Raw genomic sequence first — 19,170 nt, 5'->3', positions numbered from 1 at the left:
AGATGCTACAGTTGGCGGTAAAACCTGACTTTTGGCTGAGAAGCTTACATCAAGTTACAGGAACTATCTATGTAAGGTGAGAACTTGTCTGTTGCTGCACAGTTAGGGGAGTTAATCAAGAAGCTAGTAGCACCTTTAGCCTGAAGAAATAAGTTTACTCATGTTAAACCCCAATGCTTTCATTGGGTTTGGATGATAATGTGAATAGTATCTTGTCATTTAGAGCTGTTAGATTTCATTTGAATTTTTGTAGATTGTGACCTACGGAAATATTAGGACAACCTTTGGACAACCTTTGTGGTGACTGTTTGTCCCCCTCTGGTCTCTAGATGTGAAAACTGCTGAAGTCGTACCCAAATCACTTGAAAGGTGGATTATTGTTTTGTTTTTTTAGGAGCGCTTGTACAATTTTCTGTTGCCTCTATTATCATCTGCTTCTTTGTAACCTCCAACCTCACGTTTTTGTGTTTAACTAGTATAAACCAGATTTTACAGGCCCATTGTTCCGACCTGACAGGCTCTGTATTTTAGGTGGCTTCTGTCAAAGGGAAAGAAAAACCAGTATGTTTCATCAACAGATTGTCCTCTTCAGAACACAAAACAAGCGCTGTGATTCTGGCATGGCGGGCTAGACAGACTTCTGCTCAAGCTTATTGAATGGACGGGTCCATCTGTACGCTGCGATGGAGCACCACCAGGCCCATTTGTGCCGTTCATCCCAGAAGCTTCCGTAGCATCGGTACTCTTCAATTTATTCTTTAGAAAGACCCTCAGAAAGAAAAGTGACAGGCGAAGCCCAGAGCGCTGAGGGCGCTGAACAGCCTGGCTGACAGTGTGGCCTCTGTGTGTGTGTGTGTGAGAAAGTAGCACATTTCCACCCCCCTACCCCACCCTGTCTGCGCGGTGTGGCTTATGTAATGGTGGAGGCCGAGGACTGACCATATGTCAGGAGGTGTGTGCAGACGGCAGGGGATTATACATCGGCCATTAGCAGCATTTGGACATCCTTCTCCTCATAATCATTCAGGTACAGGCCCACTCAAAGCCTGGAGGAGAGCGCACACACATTGATCCACGCTCATTTGATCCTGAGTGCTCTGTGTAAATTGGACAGGGAGAAAGAGTATGACAACAAACAGCCATATGTTCGCAGTACGAGCGACAACATTCGGGGCTTTTTGTGTTTCCGCCCTCTCCTTTATTCTCCGCGTCGCAGGGTATTATGGAAGGAGGCAAGAAGTCCCTCGTCAATATTGCAACTCTGTTTCCCTTCTCTGGCGCTCACGCCCCGGTGTGTGCGTTTTCAGTTTGAAGGGTGTTCGTGCTGCAGAAGTACAAAGCCAGGTCCATGTGTTGAAATGCAGCCCGCGGGATGGGCCGTATTATCCCTGCCTACTTCACCAGCAGGGTCCCGGGGCTCGAGCTGGCTCGTGGCCCTTTGTCTCCAAACAGATGGAAATGGGCAGAGGAGGGAAGAAGTGGGGGGAATCGGGAGGTGGAGGGGAGAAAGAGTCAGTCTGTTCTCATTAAGTGCTGCATTGAAGAAGACGTCCCCCCACAATGCGTCAGCAGCCGCGGATGGTCCCCCTCTCATTCAGCCTCATGCTCTGACCATCTGTATCGCAGGGGTCTGTCATAAGGTGTGTGCGCACGCATGAGGACCCGGCGCACGGCCCAATCTGGAGAGTTAAAAACGAGATATTCATTAGGTTTCAATTTGGTTAAGAATTTTTTTTTTTTTAAATCCAATTGTTGGGGCTTTGTTGAGGAAATCCCACTGGATGCGAGTCACCATGAGTCAGAAAGGGAGTTTATTCAGCATCCTGCTGTCCCTTTTTTCAGCCCCAGAGGACAACACACGTCCAACCAGGATGTAGATCCAGAGTTAGTCAGTCATAAAGGAAGAGCTGTTTGGTAGGTATTATACTAACCATTAAAATTACTCACATTTTATATAGCATAGTAATTTAGATGTTCAATAATAGGTGAATCTTTGTGACCTGTTACACTATTACGTCTTCAATTCTGAAACTATTTTAATTCAGAAACAAGAAAACAATGATTTTACAGAAAATAAGGATATAAATTTAACCAAATTGCTTCAACAGAGAATTTGTTTAAAAGAGTGAAATAAGTTTTAAAGTCAAACTTTTTGAGAAACATTTGTAGAACATAAAACTGTCGCTAAATCTAAAAAATGTTGAACATATTCACAGGTATATGCGAGTTAAGCGACTGCTTAGGGCCCCAAGTGCACCAAGCAACAATTATAAAATATATGTATATAACATTTAATAATAAAACTACATGGTATCACACATGGAAAAACAATTTATATATATATTTTTTATATTTAGTACACAAATAATGGATTAATCTCTTCCTGCTAAGATATCAAACTATTGTAAATTATTGTTTAGCTGATGTTAATTTAAAAATTGTACTCTTAAATACCATTCTGAGACTCAAAATACTTTTTTTTAATATAGTTACTTCTGTAAGGTTAAATAAAATCGATAGCCAAATTAACACTGGCTTAAAAATTAACTAGTGTCATTTGTAATTGAAGCGAATAATTGAAGCGAATAAGTAATGTTACACACTTAGAGTAGCTTAAGAAAAGTATTTGCTGTTGATATCTTGGAATGGGGGGGAGGGGAGGGCACAAATATAATTTTGCTTAGGGCCCTAAAAAGGCTTGTTTCGGCCCTGCATTCGGCCCGGGATCGTGATGTGAAAACCAGCTGTGGACCCCCTCCCTCTGCATGTATGCGTGGGGTCTCATAAACTCCATCTCTTCCCACTTCGTCTTCATTTTTACACGCTTCCATTTTTCTCCCCTATTTACCCAAAAACCCCGCTAAACTCATAAACTCCACGTCGTTGAGGGGGGATCCATCCATCTTCCGGACACCAAATCGAATTCATCTCCGGAGGGGGGCGGGCGGGTCGGCAGCGCCTCGCTATCTCAACACGAGCCATCTGCGCGCGCTTCCCGCGTGAAAAGTGACAGCACGCGCTCCCGCTTCTGCTGCCGCTGGTCGGACGTCGCTGGTGCCTCGGAGCCTCGCGTTTCCATTCAGTTGCTAACGAGATTTCAAAGCTTTTTCTACAGCTAATCGATTCAAACATAGGCAGAGAGCTTCACTGTTATCCTCCTTTTCCCTTAAGAAATAAATAAAATTGATATAAAATACACAAGGGATAATTTAAACCATAAAAAATAACATCTAAAAATACACTGTAAGACAGATGCCGAAATTTGATGTACATCTGTCATCCGCCTCTGATGCAATGGCGGACTCTTGCCACATGGTGGCATGCTAATCTTAAACTAACATCCTTTGGCATTCATTTATAAAGCAGCAGTGGCCAACTCTCATGTAGAATCTCCATCGTTAAACACTTAAAAAAATAATAAACTAAGCAAACATATTCCACAAACATAGCTGAACTTTACTGTGAAAATGGGGAAGAATTGCTAAATTGTTACAAGACTAACAATTTAACAAGAATAACTTGTTACAACAGTAACAATTCACGTAAATTGTTACTCTGGTAACAATTTACTTAAATTGTAACAATTTACTTAACTTATTACAAGAGTAATTGTAATAAGGGTAACAATTTAACAAATAAAATTGGCCAATTTCCACTGTATTTTAATCTGTTTATGAATTCAAATTGTGTAACTTTAGGAACTTAAATATATTTATTAGATTTTGTTACATATAAGCCAGTTTTTGAAATGTACCTATGGAAAAAAAAATACTCAAATGTTTACATTTTCTCATATTTTACTTCATTATTTCAAATTGGTATGCTTAACAACTAAAAATATTTAAATAAATTAAATTGCAACCAGATTTTTAAATGTACTTTAATAAAAAATTATCAATGTCTAAGTAGAAAATCAGAATAAACAGCTAAAAGACACTTCAAAATAATTAAATTGAAATACATTTCAGAGCTAATAAAAATAGTAATATATGATTTTACTAAGTTAATGATTACTCAAATTTTTAAAGAGAAAGTTAAGTGAGTTTAGCAGCTAGAAGATGATAAAATAATTGGTTGGAATTAGACAAATTTATTAAATTTTACTAAACAAACTGAAGCACAAAACACAGCACAATCAACAGTTTGGACCGAACAGGAAAATTTCTCAATCCAGAATAATTTTTTCTAAGTAAACATTCAAACATTTAAGCTTATATCAATATCGCAAATAAGGATTTTTGATTAAAGAACCATAACTAGCAATGAAAAAACTGACTAAACTGTAATAGTCACAAAATTAGTTCTAATATGGAAGTCAGTCTCTCATCTTTCTTGTATGACGGGTGTCCTCTTGGGAATATAAACGCGGAAGGTCAGGGGTCATGTTCCAGTCATGACCTCTGCTATGCTGCAGCAGATCAGATGTATTGAAGTGTTTGCTTGTGAGTAATGGTAAAGAGGCATTTCAAAGGAGGAGAAAAAATTGATTTTTATGCAGGCATGTAAATGCTGCAGGCATCTGTTGCCTTGTGTTTTATAAACAGGCTGAGATTGGTTTATTTTGTGACAGAATAAAGAATAAGAGAAATATGAGAAATTAAGAAATGTAAGGCTTGTAGTGTACTCTTTCGCAATATTACAATACTAACAGCACAACATGCTGTTTATCTTTACTAACAGGAAAAATCAAGCAAAATATTGACAAATAGTCAGATTAAGGTAATGCTACATCATCTCGATTGGTTTTAAGTCTGAACTTTGACTAGGCCATTCCAAAATCTTCATTTTATTATCATTCCAAGGAATTGCAGGTATGCTTTGAATAATTTTCCTGCTGTGTAAACTGAACTATCTGATGGTAGGACATTCATTCATTCATTCTTTTTTAAATGTTAGTGACATTGTTTCTAATCTATTCCTGACAATCTTTAAATTGTGTAACGTTTTAGATCTTTTAGTTGACTTCCTGTTGGCAGTCAAGAATTTATGGCTAACACAGCGACTGAAATAGTGGAAATTCAAAATCCTTTAAATAGGGATGAACGGTATTATCGACATATCGGTATCGGCTGATATTAGCTGTAAAGTTTAATATTGGACATCAGTGGCCAAAAGGGAAATAACCGCGGAGAAAAAGAAACCCCATCAGCAGTCCATTGTACAAGCTTTGGATAAATATCAGTATTGGTATCGATTATCAGCCAAATGAGTTTTAGGATATCGGCATATCAGATGTCGACCAAAAATCCAATATCGTGCAATAAATGTACAGCTACACAAAAGAAACTCTACACTCTCCCAAAATAAAAATTCATTATGAGTAGATAATTATAAACAATATAATGTTCGATAAAATAAACTACCTTCAGCAAAGACATAACTGAGGTGGGTTATGGTTTCAGTTTTTGCGAGGAGCTAAGGAAAACTTACTGCCAAAACAGAAGCCGTTATTGTCAGTAAATAAAAACAAAAACGTATCACTCTAAATCAGTTTCATTTAGTGCCAGATCAAAAATTTGAATGTTCTTAAAGGTCCGGTTGTGCCAGAATGTATTGATAAAACCCATGAAATTGTGAAAATATCGATAAATAGATAAATCCATCCAGGATTTTGTAATTTTTTTTTGTTTCCTTAGTAATCAAATTCACAGATTTTTTGGTGCTAATTTAGAAATATTTGTAAGGACTTTTTACAATATTTGCGCTAAAGTATTATGTTAAATGTGGTCTTTTGTAAATTGCCGTATTGGTCATGGACTACAACTTGACATAAAGTAAGGCTGAGGAAGGAGTCACTTAAACCAAATGTTTTTGGCCAATTGTGAGAAAAATTTGAAGTAAAATCTGAAATAAATGTGGGAATCTGAAGATTTTGCATGAATTTTGCGGCTTTCTGAAAAAACTGGAGTGACTTATTGATGTAATTTGGAGTCTAGAGGGCCACATAAAAAGTTACAGTGTGCCAGATTTGGCCCCTGAGCCTCGAGTTTGACACATGTGCTCTAAATGATAGCTACCTCATTTCCCTCAGGCAGTTATCAATTTTGTTCATTTAATTTGTGAAACAACCAAAACTAAGCACATTTAAAATGGTCAGTGGGCAAACGGATCAGAACCCTGAGTGAGTAAACTTACAGTCTAAACTGGGTCAAACAGAGAAGTAATGTCCCAAAGCAAACATGATGTTTGCCAAGTCAGAATCCACATCGTCCTTCCAAATGGTTAATCCAGTCGTCACTGATACGAAAAAGAAAGCTTTCTAAACCCACCCGTGTATTTGATCACTTTTACCTAACTGAATTCTGTACATTCAAAACATCTGAATGACATAAACATGAATTCAGAGCAGAATATTACACAATGTTGTTTTCATACTATCAGGGGAGGAGAATAAAGACTAATTTGTTAGCGCTCTGTTTTAAGAGGCTGCCTGAAGGCCTCACTGGCTTCATTGTGTCTTTCTGTGACTGAGTCTGAGCCAGATTGTTATCGCTCAACTCTTTGTTGTGCTGCCGTGGAGCGAGTGTCAACTGTTTGCTTTATTCTGCTTCATGGACTGTGACGAAAACATGAAAACATGAAACGTGTGGACAGTTGCACTTAAGATACAGTTCCTTGGAATGCATTCATCTTTGGATTGTAGTTTAGTTTTATTTTGTTGTGATTTTTTTGTTTTGTTTTTAGAGTGTGTTTGCTAGTTTTTATTACTTATTATTTGTTACATATTGTTAATTGTTTATTAGTTGTAGTAGTAGTTTTAAGGTTTTCATACTTTGGTTAAATTTTAAGTGCAGAATTCACCTAAAATTTTACAATATAGTACTGTTTTGTGACATTGTTTACATCAGTTGGGTATAATGAATACTTAAGGGTAAATAACATTTTCAAAAAATGTATTTAGTTATTATTGAACAGCCAAGTTACTTGTGTTTTCTCCCAACTTTTGCTTTTGTCCTGCCAATTTCAGATCAATTCGAAAAGCTAATAAATAGATTAATAAACACAAAAATGAAGGATATTATATCTATGTTTTCAGTATGTTTTAGTTTTATAAATGATTAATATAGTTTCCTCATTAATTACCTTTTTTATTTATTTCAGTTGATGAAAATGTTTTCTCAATTTCAGTTTTTGTTAGTTTTAGTTTTATAGTATTATAACATCGGTATTCATACGTCTTGAACTGTTTTGCCACAAACGTCACTGGATTTTTAATTTTTTTTACAAACATATGCATTCTATTTAATTTTTATTTTTAGCAAATGTTAAATATCATTGTTTTTCTTCCTCTTCACAATTATTGACTACTTTTATATGGAGCCATCACTTAAAATCCACCCAAAAACGCTTTAAATTTTGTGTTTGTAACGTATCATCCTGTAAGAAAAAAAATTCAGAGGTGGGCAAAGTACCCAAATATTGCACTCATGTAAGAGTAGCACTATGTCAACGTATTTTTACTCAAGTAAAATTAAAAAAGTATTTGGTAAAAAGGCTGATCAAGACATCAATCATTTAAAGTTTACTTACTTAATCAGATGGAGCAAAATATAAAGTTATGTGGAAATTATGATATTTTAAAGACCAAAATCTAAGTACTTTATTTATATAACATAATACAAAACGTCTAAATAAGACAAATGAAACATAAAACTTATAAAACCTTAACAAAAACTGCTGAAGTTTGTCTGTGTCTGGTGTATTTTTGGTTAAAACACGTTTGTTTTTCATTCAGTGGGTAGAAAGTCCAGAAATTTTACTCAAGTAAGAGTAGAGATACTTCATAATAAAATTACTCAAGTGAAAGTAAAGTAATTTATTCCCAAACGGTTACTTAAGTAAAGGTAACTGGTTATTACCCAACTCAGGGTATTTAGCGGTTGGTGTATACGTGAAACGCCCCCTACCGTCATGTTGTGCTACTGCACCACCCCTGTCTTCACGAGAAGCTCTGCCCCCTGTGAAATTCCTGACTGCCAGGGTGATTCCTGGTTACCACGGGCTGCTTCCTACTGTACCTTACCGCGAACTATTTTTTACAACCACTGGATAAATTTCCAACTACGGCACTGATATGATATCTCCGCCGATAAGGGGTGAGTTATGTTTTTATAGCAGCTGATTTACTGTCAGGCGTGTTCCTGCAGATGTGTGTGAAGCTCAGCCTTGTGGGTTATAAATGCCCTGTGTTAATTCCCAACGCGTTTAAAAATGTGGGTTAGCTCGACTAGCTGCTTGTGCTAACATAACATTAGGGTGAATTTAGGCTCAGTGCGTGTTTTTAAAGGAAAGACTTAGGAACACGCCCTTGGTGTGTTTGCTACCTGTATGAAAGGGAATGCTTTCAACTTCAAGTGAACGCCTGAAACTGGAACAGAGCGCACAGACAGCGGCGATTAACCGTATTTATTCACATTTAGGCACATTGTTGAATGTCTTGCTAACACATATGCAGGTTTCAAGCGTTTAAATCGAGAAGAAAGTGTTACAGACACTGCAAGACTAGAGGAAAAGTGAACAGTGCTTCTTCCCACGGTTGAATGGATCCGCATAACCCGGCTGGTGCACCGCAGCTCTGCTGTAAACTGTAACCTGCGGCGGCGGAGTTGACGCTAACTAACGCAATGTAGACCTCCTAGTTCCCGTAAACCATCTGTAAAAGCAATTTAAACACGACAATGTGATGTAAAATATTTTTTAAAATTGTAGTTGGTATTATAAATGTGCTATAAAGAAAAAAAAACATGCTTGTGATGAGAGAAACCACGAAAGAGGTGACGGTGGGGGAGGCGGAGGGGTACCGGAGGCCACGGTGAAACCGGGGAGTTTCCTGCCTACAGGTTCGCCCGCCACCGGGTCACAGGTAGGGTAAACCAGGGTTAACCTGCCCCGGTCAGATGGTTCAGCTCTCTAAAATCCATATAACTCACCGATAATTTGTTTGTAACCTTTATAACTACACAACATGGTCAAATTCTCAGTGTATTTAGTTATAATTTTGTTCACATGAGGCGTAATGCAACAAGTGTTCTTTCTAAGTAGCAGAAAAGTCACTAATCGAGTCCTTATCTAGTTTGTATAGTATTTACCCCTATCTAAATCAAGTTTTAATCTGAGTAAAGTAGTTTTTAAATTATTAATTCATTTATAAATGGCAAGAGGATACCAAACCTAACTACTGGGCTAGTGCTCTGTATAGAAGTTATTCTCCTCCTTTGTGAATCATCAACTGACCTAAATTATCCAAAACGTTGCAGTTTAGTCTCACAAACCACACTCAGACCTAATGAATCAAAAACCATCACAGAGAAGCACATAGAACTTGAGTCTAAAATATTTCAAAAAGAAAAACACTACTCTGATCTAAATGATTGGAAGGAAGTGACGCAGAATTTTCTGTTTTCTTTCTGAATATACTTACAAGTGCGGCAGACATTTGTATTCAGTCCGTTTTTACTCTGAAACCCTCAAGTAGCATACAGAGCAACCAGTAGCCTTCAGAAGAAGTATACGTGTAATTTATAACCCGTCAACCTAGCAATATTAATGTAAATCTTAGATGTTGTCAATTTTTTTTTACCTGAAATCTATGAAAGCGCTTTTGTTATCTGATAAAAGTGAATGAATGTGTGGATTGAGTTGGAAAATCAGCCGATGACCCTTCATTTTGATTGGCACTTCACAATTCAATTATGCTGCCTTTTCAGTGCTCTTGATTTTAACTTCTTTTGGTTGCAATTTAATATATTTGCTATGAAAAGAGGAAAATACATTCTCCTTGCCATTTTCTTTTAAACACTTGCTCATGCAGTCATCAACATCCGACCTCTTAGCAAGGATCAGCACTCACTAGTTGCCTAGTAACGGCTGAAAAATGCAACAGGTCGAGGCCGACTGTGAATGGAACATCGGGTTTGGATCGAGTCGCCGTGACATGGCTTTTGCTCGCTGCAGATGGGAGTTGATAGTGATCTGTAATTAACATTAGCACAGGTGCATGATAAGGAACAAGCCTAACTGGTCAGATGTGGATTCGGAGTATCCAGTGTGAGCCCCTACTCTGTTTGGCGTCTCCAGCTTTTAGTCCGGTGACACTGGAGAATGTTGATTGAATTCCACAGAATCGGCGGCCTCGGTTACCTCAGCGTCCCGTAGAGCAAGTGACCGGGTCAGGACTTCCACAGTGACTCGTCCTGGCATGTCTTGTGACCGCTGCCATTGGTGAGTTACAATCCCCACCGCAGCCCCCATTCGCTCAAGTGAAGGCGTTGTTTTGCATGTGCTGGTTGTGTCGTGTTACAGCGTGAGGAGATGTGTTATCGGTGCGATAATAGAGGCAGCGCTATGAGGGTGTTATGGGGGCAGGAGGTGAGAGGGAGAGCTGTCACTGAGGCGGGCAAATGAACTGCATGCTGGGAGCTTAGAGTAGAATCTTTTCTCACATCAGGTCCTAATTATTATGCCAGTCAATAACTACAGGAGAGATTTTTCAATCATTTTGGCGTTTTACCAGCTTCCCACCACTAGAAACTGCATTTGATTTGAGAGTTTGTTTTATAGACTCAATATTAATAGATCATACATCCGAAAGAACTTTCAATAATTTCACTGAACTCCAAACCAGAACCGCACAGCATTCTGGGAGATGAAGGCAGAGGAAAGACTTTAGCCGCTCAACCTCTCAAGCAAGGCTGATGGAATCAACTAAGGCTACGTTCACACTGCAGCCTCAAGTGACCCATTTCCGATTTTTTGTCAAATTGTATTTTTTTAGTTCGGATTTTTTTTCTCCAGTGTGAACTGAAAGTGTCCTGCATGCGCAGTAACGTCACACATCGAGAGCGTGCTCGGTGTTTTGCCAGTCCGACTGCAGCCATCATATTAACAACTTAATCCTCATTATAGTCTGTTATGGTTGTTTTTCTTCCTGCATCAGGAGTAGGGACATTTGTCGAATATCAATGACTTTCAGGTTGGATGAATACGACCTGGACGTTCAGATCCAGGTCACATTTGAGGAGATCGGATACGTATCGGATATCCAAGTGGTCTGGGTCGCATTCAAATAAAGTCTGATCTGTGTTATGCTTGATGCATATTTAATGTTTCCCTTTGAAGCGTTCAAGGACATGCTGTTGTTGTTGTAAAACACCAATTTTGTTTTATTTTTCCTATTTAGTTTCAAGTAATCTCAGACTTTGACACTTTTGTCTTTCGGTTGGTGGCACCTCATAATTTTGCACAACTTTATGTGGGTCGATCACACAGATTCCCAGTTATTAACCTTTTCCTGGTCCAAAATGATCCATCATCGTGTCTTTTCTTTGACTGGGTGAGTGGCTCTCATCTGGTTCGTTGGATTCCTAATTTGCCACTGTACACCAGAAAACCGGAGGAGCTCTTCCTGTCCTTTTGGTGACTCCTCCACATTCAGAGTGTGCGCCTTCAGAGGTTTAGGACCGGGTCAACCTCCATGGTTCAGTAACTCCCAATCATGTGACCTGCGCTGCATCTCCCGTCCAGCCTGTAAAAGTTCTTCGCTGCTTTTAGGGAGTGTGGGTCAGTAAGTCCAGCAGGGTGTGACCGAGCCATGTGCCTCCTGGAGTTTTCCCGGAACGACTTCGGAAAGGTCAGCCTCGTAAATTAGTCCCAATCATCTCAATCTGGAGTGCCGCCAGACACATTTAAAAGAACAAGAATGTTTGACTATTTTCTTGGTTCATATTGCTGCTTTTGTCATATTTGATTTTGATCTGAAGAAACAAACAGGGTTCTTAAGGAGTTAAAGGTTCAGCTGTAATTTGTTGTGAAAGAATAAAAAAGACATAATTGGAGGTTTCTTTAAAGGAAGATCAAACCGGTTCTTCATTCCAGAGAGTTTACAGCTTGAGCCTGTCGTAAAGAGCATTTCAACCAAAAATCACCTAACAAGTAATTGGTCCAACACTAAAAATCACTTTAGAAACTCTTCACTTTCTTTTTAATGTAAAAATCATTAAAAATTAGCTGGAAGGATTTGTGTTAAAAGTCAGTTTTAATGCTCCCTTGTTGCATCATTTCTTAAGATTTGTTTTAGATTAATTTAAATCCAAACATACCATAAAGCTGCTCCATTTTGTCTAAAGTAGGGCTGCGTCAAACAATTATTTCATTAATCGATTATTCTGACGATTCATTGATTAATCGAATAAAAGAATTAACAAATTCTGCAGATTTTTCATTGAACTACCTAACTCTTTTTCTGCAAGATTAGAAATATATAAAAAGATGCAAATAAATAATTAAATTCCTTATTTAAATAAGTAAATAAAGATTGTATAGCCTAAAATGCAATAACACAACATTCTTTGATCAGTTGTAGCAACAGATGCTTCTGCAGCTAACGAAACAAATGGTTGTATTATCTTTGCACAGTTTGGGCTTAATTACTGTTCTGTAAATAACAATTGTTTGAGTCTTTATACTCCTATTAATGATTAAACTGATTGCTAAACTAGTTGACAATTAATTCATTGATCGATTAATCATGATTAATCGTTTCAGCCCTAATTTCCACGTTCCACCGTTTAGTTTTTTTTTTTTTTTTTTTTTGGGCAAATGTCACCAGATTATCAATTTGAAACATCCTGATTCGTTATTTCTCTAATAATTAGGTCTAACAAGCTTCTCCACAGTATCTCACATCTGACACAGGACAGGAACAAAAATAACAATTAGAAACATGTGCACTAAGTCGTTGTTTCACTACCTCCAGGTATCAGACGGATTAGTCTCCAGCTCCACTTATCTTCAGGTCAGTTGGTTTGAACAAGCCGGAGAAGATCCTTATCTCTCGTTGCAGCAGTAAAAGTAGTCAGACTAATTCTGTTTGATTGAAGTTTCATGACAATTTGCCAGCATGTTGAGGTGTAAGGTGAAGGCAGTTACATGAATCCACTTGAGCCGCTCTACTCGGAGTCTGCCAGCTGCTTTTATTCGTAAAGTGAAGCCGTGCAGGACTGTTGGTTTACGGTCGCTGACAGCAGATAGCCCGTGGCTCTGGTGTTGTTTTCCCTCTCAAGAGGAAAGTATTTCCTTGTCCTTCTGTTAGTGGAAGGTTTGCTGAAGGTGAGGGAGAAAATTTTCTCCAAAGGAAGTTTACCCTGAGTTTTGAGCCTAATGTTGTGATTGAAGTAGGGCATAATTTAGTGTGTTTCAACATTTTTATAACAAAAAATCTGCTCCCTTTTTCTCCCACACCCCTAAATAGCATCTAGATCAACTAGTAAGATCCAGCAGGATCGCTCAAGCTTGATCTCTGGCCAGTCATTTTGCTGGTCTCCTTTTCCTCTACACCACATGTGTCAAACTGAAGGTGCGGGGGCCAAATCTGGCCCATCAGAGCTTTTTATGTGGCCCTCTAGACTCCAGATTACATCAATAATTTCCTCCAGTTTTTCAACAAATCACAAAATCCTGATAAGTGGGAAAAGAAGCACTTATTGAATGCTGAAACAGTTATTTACTAATATTTTATCAGTTAATGGGTTTTATCAATACATTGTGGCACAGCTGGCCCTTTAAGAACATTCAGATTTTTAATACGGCCCAAACTGAGTTTGACATCCCTGCGCTACACCCTGCTGGCGCTACTCTCCTGCAGCTCAGCGGGGGGCCTGGGTTGGTTCCAGGAGAAGGAGATTCCCTTTTCAGCTCCCGATTCACCAACTTGAAGTGGTTCCACTTACCAGACCACATGTGAGAGCTCTGCTGTATCCTGTTACACTTCAGTGTGAAGCTCACAGCCAGATCCCGTTTGCAGAACGAGTTGAAGGATCTGAGACGGTCAGCTCAGGAAATTCATCATAAAACGATTCTACACTCATTTAACCTGAATAATCCCTCATTTAGTGGCTTTTAAAAGGATTAAATCAGGTGTTTATATTGGACATTACTTTGACGATTGCCTTAAACTTTCACACCAAACCATGGGCTCATCTGGCAATTAAAAAGTCCTAGTTTTAATTCCAGCTTGATGGACTCCATTTCATGGCACTACCAATCTGCATGTTGGTATAAGAAATCATCTTAAAGTGTGAGCCGGTGAATGCAGCTGTGGTCTACGGTGCTATGATTGGTCTAAACACTCCAAAAACACAATCTTACAAAACATTTTTGTCTAGCATATAGTGAAAATATCTTAGTACCCTTGAAATAAGACAAAGCAACTTTTCAGCAAGATATAGAGCTTGTTTTAAGTAAATAATTCCCTAATATTGTTTAAAGTTCTAGTTCTACTGGCAGATTATTTCACGAGTATTGGTACTTTTTCAACATTTATGAAGATTTATTGATTTAAGACAAGTTTCTTAAACTTTGTTGAAAAGTTACTTGTAAGTTAGTTTTGTCTTATTCAAAGTGTATTAAGGTATTTGCACTGAAACTAGACAAAACCTAGCGCATGACTGGAGAGAGAATATCTAAATTCAGACCAATTACCAGTAACTTAAGATCACAACCAGATACTTTCTTTTGACCGATCCTTTTCTCCCACCCTGAACCCAAACTGATCTTGAAGTGTACGGAGCTCTGAGCAGGACTCTCTGGGATCCCAGTGAAACTTCCTGCTAAGAACCAGTTAAAGATGGATTTTTAAACATGTGAGCATGAATCAGGTAGTTAAAATGATTTACAAGTACGAGGATCCCAGTACCCTCAAAGGCCTGTGACAACCATGAGAGTGACGCACACAGAGTGACTCAAATATCAGAATCCTAACCCATGCAACCTCTACTGACCGATTAAGGTTTGTTTTTGGGACTAATCGTGGGGCTAACTCCAGGGTGCAGCCGAAGGAAGGCGTATCTCTGCAGAAACTACATTCGGTTCTTATTTTGGTTGGGTTTTAACTACCTCAGTGCAGTGAGAGGCTGTGATTATGTGTGTGCATGTGCGTCCCGCGCCCTCACTACATCAAAGCATGCCTCAAGGTATCTGTGACTCACGCTTTGCCATCCCTCAGAAATATGCAGTTAAATTTGACCCTGAGCCAAACGCGCCACTCGAACAGCTCTTCCCAGCTCTCATGCTGATCTTGGTGATTTACAAATCATGCTTACCCACTTCCTCTGATTGCACCAAAACCAGAGCACTCAATTACCAACCTGTTGTACCAACCTTAACGTAGTTTTGAACACTATGTCGAACAGATTTAAGGTTTTGCTTTGAGTCTGAGTTGTCTAAAGCTTGGGTGGGGCTTCTGGAGATCCTGCTTTCTAGGTATTGACTTGCTAGAGATTTAGATGATTTGGATACGTGTTTTGTTGCTACAACAAAGGTTCTGGCATAATTTTTCCTGAATGTTTCTTTCCAGTGTTGGATAAGTTGATTTAAATTGTTTGGTATCTACTGATTCAGCTTTTACTCATCGGACGCCTTCACATCAGTCGAACTCTCGTCTGTTTGTCAACAAAGTCTTGTTTGTTTGTGGACGAATGAATTCACAATCTAACTGATGTGAAAACTCGGTTTCGGTTTGATTAAAGTGAACTCTGGAGCGGTTCGAATGCATATATGTGAATGCAAGCGGACCGGAGGCCGCTCCAAAAGCAGGAAGTTAACTACAATGCAGGACATTCTGGGTCAACAGAACCAAAACTAATTTGAGAGTTCAGCGCTAGCAGGAGGAATGGGTCGTGGTGTTTTACCAAAGACAAAAGGGAAATCTTACAACTGCTAAATTTGGACACCACAGCATTTTTGTTTGCATTTTGTGTCGCCTCTTGTCTTCAGAGGTTTTTGTGTCGTTTCCGTTGGTAGTTCTTGGTTCAGCCAACTGGACAGGAGTTGCCCTGTCCAGGTGTCGTTGCAGATTGATGATGGTGGTTGATGTTAGTCAACAAGACAGTCAACGAATGCAGGCTGCTGCGGTGTGCAACCACTGATGTGGTTCCAGATAAACGGGGAAGAACAGCGCAGAAAACAACGGGTGCTTCATATCTAGAATATAGACTTGATAGAGTTGCTGCAGTGAAGTTGTGGCTTACATGTTGCGTACAGCTCTCCATTTATCCTGATCGTCTTCGTTTGCATGAATTGGAGGAACTTTTCTTTTCTCTTCAGGACTGAAGTGTTTATTTTATCTGAAGTGCTCAGCTGGAGGGGAACCTGTTTAGAGCTGCTGTAACATTTCTGTCAGAACAGGAAACGCTGATTGACAATGCAGCTGCAGAGCAACATCTGAGCGTTTTGCATGAGGGGGAATAAACAGGCGTGATGTGGACGGATGTGAGTCGAATGCTTGATTTCATCTTTACTCCCGTCGGACGCCGTTTCCTCCTCCTCGCCTCCCTTAGTCTCTGACGGATTCTTTTCGCGTTGTGAATTGAAATTTCCCTCATCCTGGTTTTCCCTCTCTGCAGGTTGATGTTTCCGCACCGGGCGCCCGCAGGGTCGCTTTCCAGCCTGACCGCCGCCAGCTCTCCGCCGCCGCCGGCCTCCTGAGCGGGCCGATCAATCGCCTCGGAGCTTAACGAGACGAGCCCGCCGGTTTCCGCCGCGTCTGCCAGCGGTCGAGCGGAGCGGCCTCCGCGTTGCCTGGAGCCGGCCGGCCTCCGTTGCCATGGATACGGAGTCCACCTACTCCGGCTATTCCCATTACTCCGGGCGCTCCCGGGGATCGCACAGGCACGGGTAAGACTAAATCCTGCTGGTTAATTATTTACCTCCAGAGAAGCTGGGACTGGTGAGTCCCAGCTTTGATTCGGCGCTGATGTTGTTGACAAGTGATTATTTATTATTGATGAGGGGAAAAAAAACCATCAGCCACGTTGATGTTTGGGACATAAAACAACCACCAGGTTCCTCCTGGAAAAGTCTGGAATTTGGTTTGTAGTTTCCAGGTCTGGTTAATGGAAAACAAAACAGTTTATGGAAAAATGTTTATATTTGCAGACTTTATTGTTCCTTCGTTCTTTCCTCACTTTTTTCCTCGTCTTTATTTCAGCTCTTCATGTAGTCCTTTGGTTCTTTATCTTCCCTCCTTTTTCTCAGAAACTCAGTGTTGCTGTTTTGCAAAACTGACTTACAAGATATATGAGCTTCTTTTAACTCAATAAAATTCTTGTTCCATTGGCAGATTATTTCACTTTTAACAAGACATATTCCCCATGTTATTGGAGAAATAGCCTGCTGGAACTAGTAGTTTTTCTTCATTATTAAGAAGTTATTTACTTATAACAGACTCCTATATCTTGCTGGAAAGTTTCCTGTAAGTCAGTTTTATCTTATTTCAAGTGTACTAAGGCAAAGATTGAGTGTTTTTGCAGTGCAGTAACTAATCGGACCAACCAGTCAAGAATCAGAGATAAAACCAAGAAGTTCTTGATGATCAATCAGCCAGAGTTTCTACTTCTCTTCCTCTCTCACGTCTCTGCAGACCCATAATCCCATGGGGGACATCAGTCTGTCAGAACCCAAATGGACGTGGTTGACAGGTTTGGTGGGGGGGGTTCAGGGAGGACAGGTGCTGAGGAGGCCTCACTGACTGACGGCGCTGCCGGATTGTCTATCACATGCCGCCCTGCTTCTCTCCCTCTCCTGCTGCCACCTGTTGCCTCTCATGTCGTCTGCAGCTCCTCTTCCTCCTCTTCCTCCCGCCCCGTTCAGCACAGAGTGCAGGGCGGCTTGGGTTGTAGTGGTTTGGGGTTTTTCATTATAGTTTAGTTTTACTTTGTGGTCACTTTCCAATCAATCAAATCATAAAAACACAGAAAAATACTAATATTCATGTTTCAAAAGCAAATCTAAACAGGTGGGTTTTGAGTCTGGATTTAAAGGAAGTCAGTGTTTCGGCTTATTTGCAGTTTTCAGATTTGTGGTGCGTAGAAGCTGAAATTTCAGTTTTCATTATTGGGTTAGTTTTAGTGGACGTAATAACTTTGTTGCTGGCGTGTCACTCCCCAAATACAAGTTTTCCTCCAAACGTGGCCTTACTCTCACCTGAAAATTGGAAAAGCAGCATATGGGCCCCGCATCCAGGCTCCATCGCTCTCCTCTGTTCTTCCTCCCGGTGCCAAAACTACCGGCTGTCCCCTGATTTCATAAAGAAAACCCTAGATTGTTTCCTTTGATAGCTCTTCTGAAGGTAATCTCTTTACACGCCAGATCGCTGCTGTCTAATTACACTGATGCCAAATCCTGACAAATATGAGCTGCTTTGTCTCTTTTCTCTCTTTGGTACCTTTGGATGTTAAAGTTTTTCTATATTTTGTCTTTTTACAACCACAGCCTTTTATTTGGAGCAATAAAAAAGCTGCAAAGCTAATTTAGGTTTTTGCTTTTGGAATCCTTCCCTCCTTCAGTAGTGAATGTTTAAATGATTGGTTAGTCGAACATCTCATATTAGCAGCTGCTCATGTGGAAAATTAGTTCATTTCATTAGTATTAGTCCAATTTACAGAGCAGCACTCAGTGTTGAGATGGAGCCGGGAAGCTGGGGCTGATTTATGCATCTGCAGCTGTAAAGCCACATGCAGGCTGAGGAGACCCGGTTTTTAAAAGCTAAATGTTTCAGTTGGTTGATTTTTAGTTTGGAAGCAAATTGAATTAACCACTCTCTGGAAGTTTAAACCTTTTACTTCTAACTAAAGACAATATCTAAAGAACAGGGACTAGGAACGTCTCATCTGATCAGATAAGTCACATGTGGGGTTCCACAAGGTTCAATCCTGGCATCCTTTATATCTACATGCTCCTTCAAGTTCTGATTATAGCAAGAAATAAGATTAGTTACCATAACTACGCAGATGATACACAGCTCTACATCCAAACACTGAACAGATGCTTAGTACAAATCAGAAGAGAAAAAAAATTGAAGGAACGATCTACAATCAGCTCATTGTTTTAGTTATTACAGCTGGAAACTAAAGACCTGGTCTCAAATCTGACCTGAACCTTCAGGGACACATAAAGACAGTTACAAAGTCGGTCTTCTACCACCTGAAGAACATTTCTAGGATTAAAAGACTTAATTTCTAAGTACAAAAAAACACATCCATGTATTTATCTTTAGCTACCTTGATTACTGTAACAGTGTCTTCACAGGTCTGGTTAAAATATCAATCAGATCCAGATGCTGCTGCTGGCGTTCTGACTAAAACCAGGACAATAGAGCACATCATTCCATTTCTA

General features: G+C 39.6%; 1 protein-coding gene across 4 annotated transcripts in view; it reads left to right on the top strand.

The window, feature by feature from the left end:
• Window positions 1–7,948: 7,948 nt before the first annotated feature.
• The window catches only part of LOC106935506 (vang-like protein 1), a 37,823-nt gene continuing 26,601 nt past the window's right edge, over window positions 7,949–19,170 (top strand). The window contains exons 1-2 of one of the 4 annotated variants that reach the window (XM_015016011.1): window positions 7,949–8,096; window positions 16,401–16,671. In XM_015016011.1, coding sequence (XP_014871497.1) covers window positions 16,601–16,671 — 71 coding nt within the window. In that variant the 5' untranslated portion in view covers window positions 7,949–8,096; window positions 16,401–16,600. Of the gene's footprint in view, window positions 8,097–9,897; window positions 10,222–16,181; window positions 16,267–16,400; window positions 16,672–19,170 lie in introns of those variants that run through there. The other 3 variants (XM_015016006.1, XM_015016007.1, XM_015016008.1) reach the window with 3 other exon arrangements.

The sequence above is a fragment of the Poecilia latipinna genome, unplaced genomic scaffold (genome assembly GCF_001443285.1).
Source record: "Poecilia latipinna isolate Pla-1442-1.1 unplaced genomic scaffold, P_latipinna-1.0 Scaffold1973, whole genome shotgun sequence".
Classification (NCBI taxonomy): Eukaryota; Metazoa; Chordata; class Actinopteri; order Cyprinodontiformes; family Poeciliidae; genus Poecilia; species Poecilia latipinna.
Note: the sequence above shows the minus strand (reverse complement) of the source record. Positions and strands in the feature narration are given on the sequence as shown.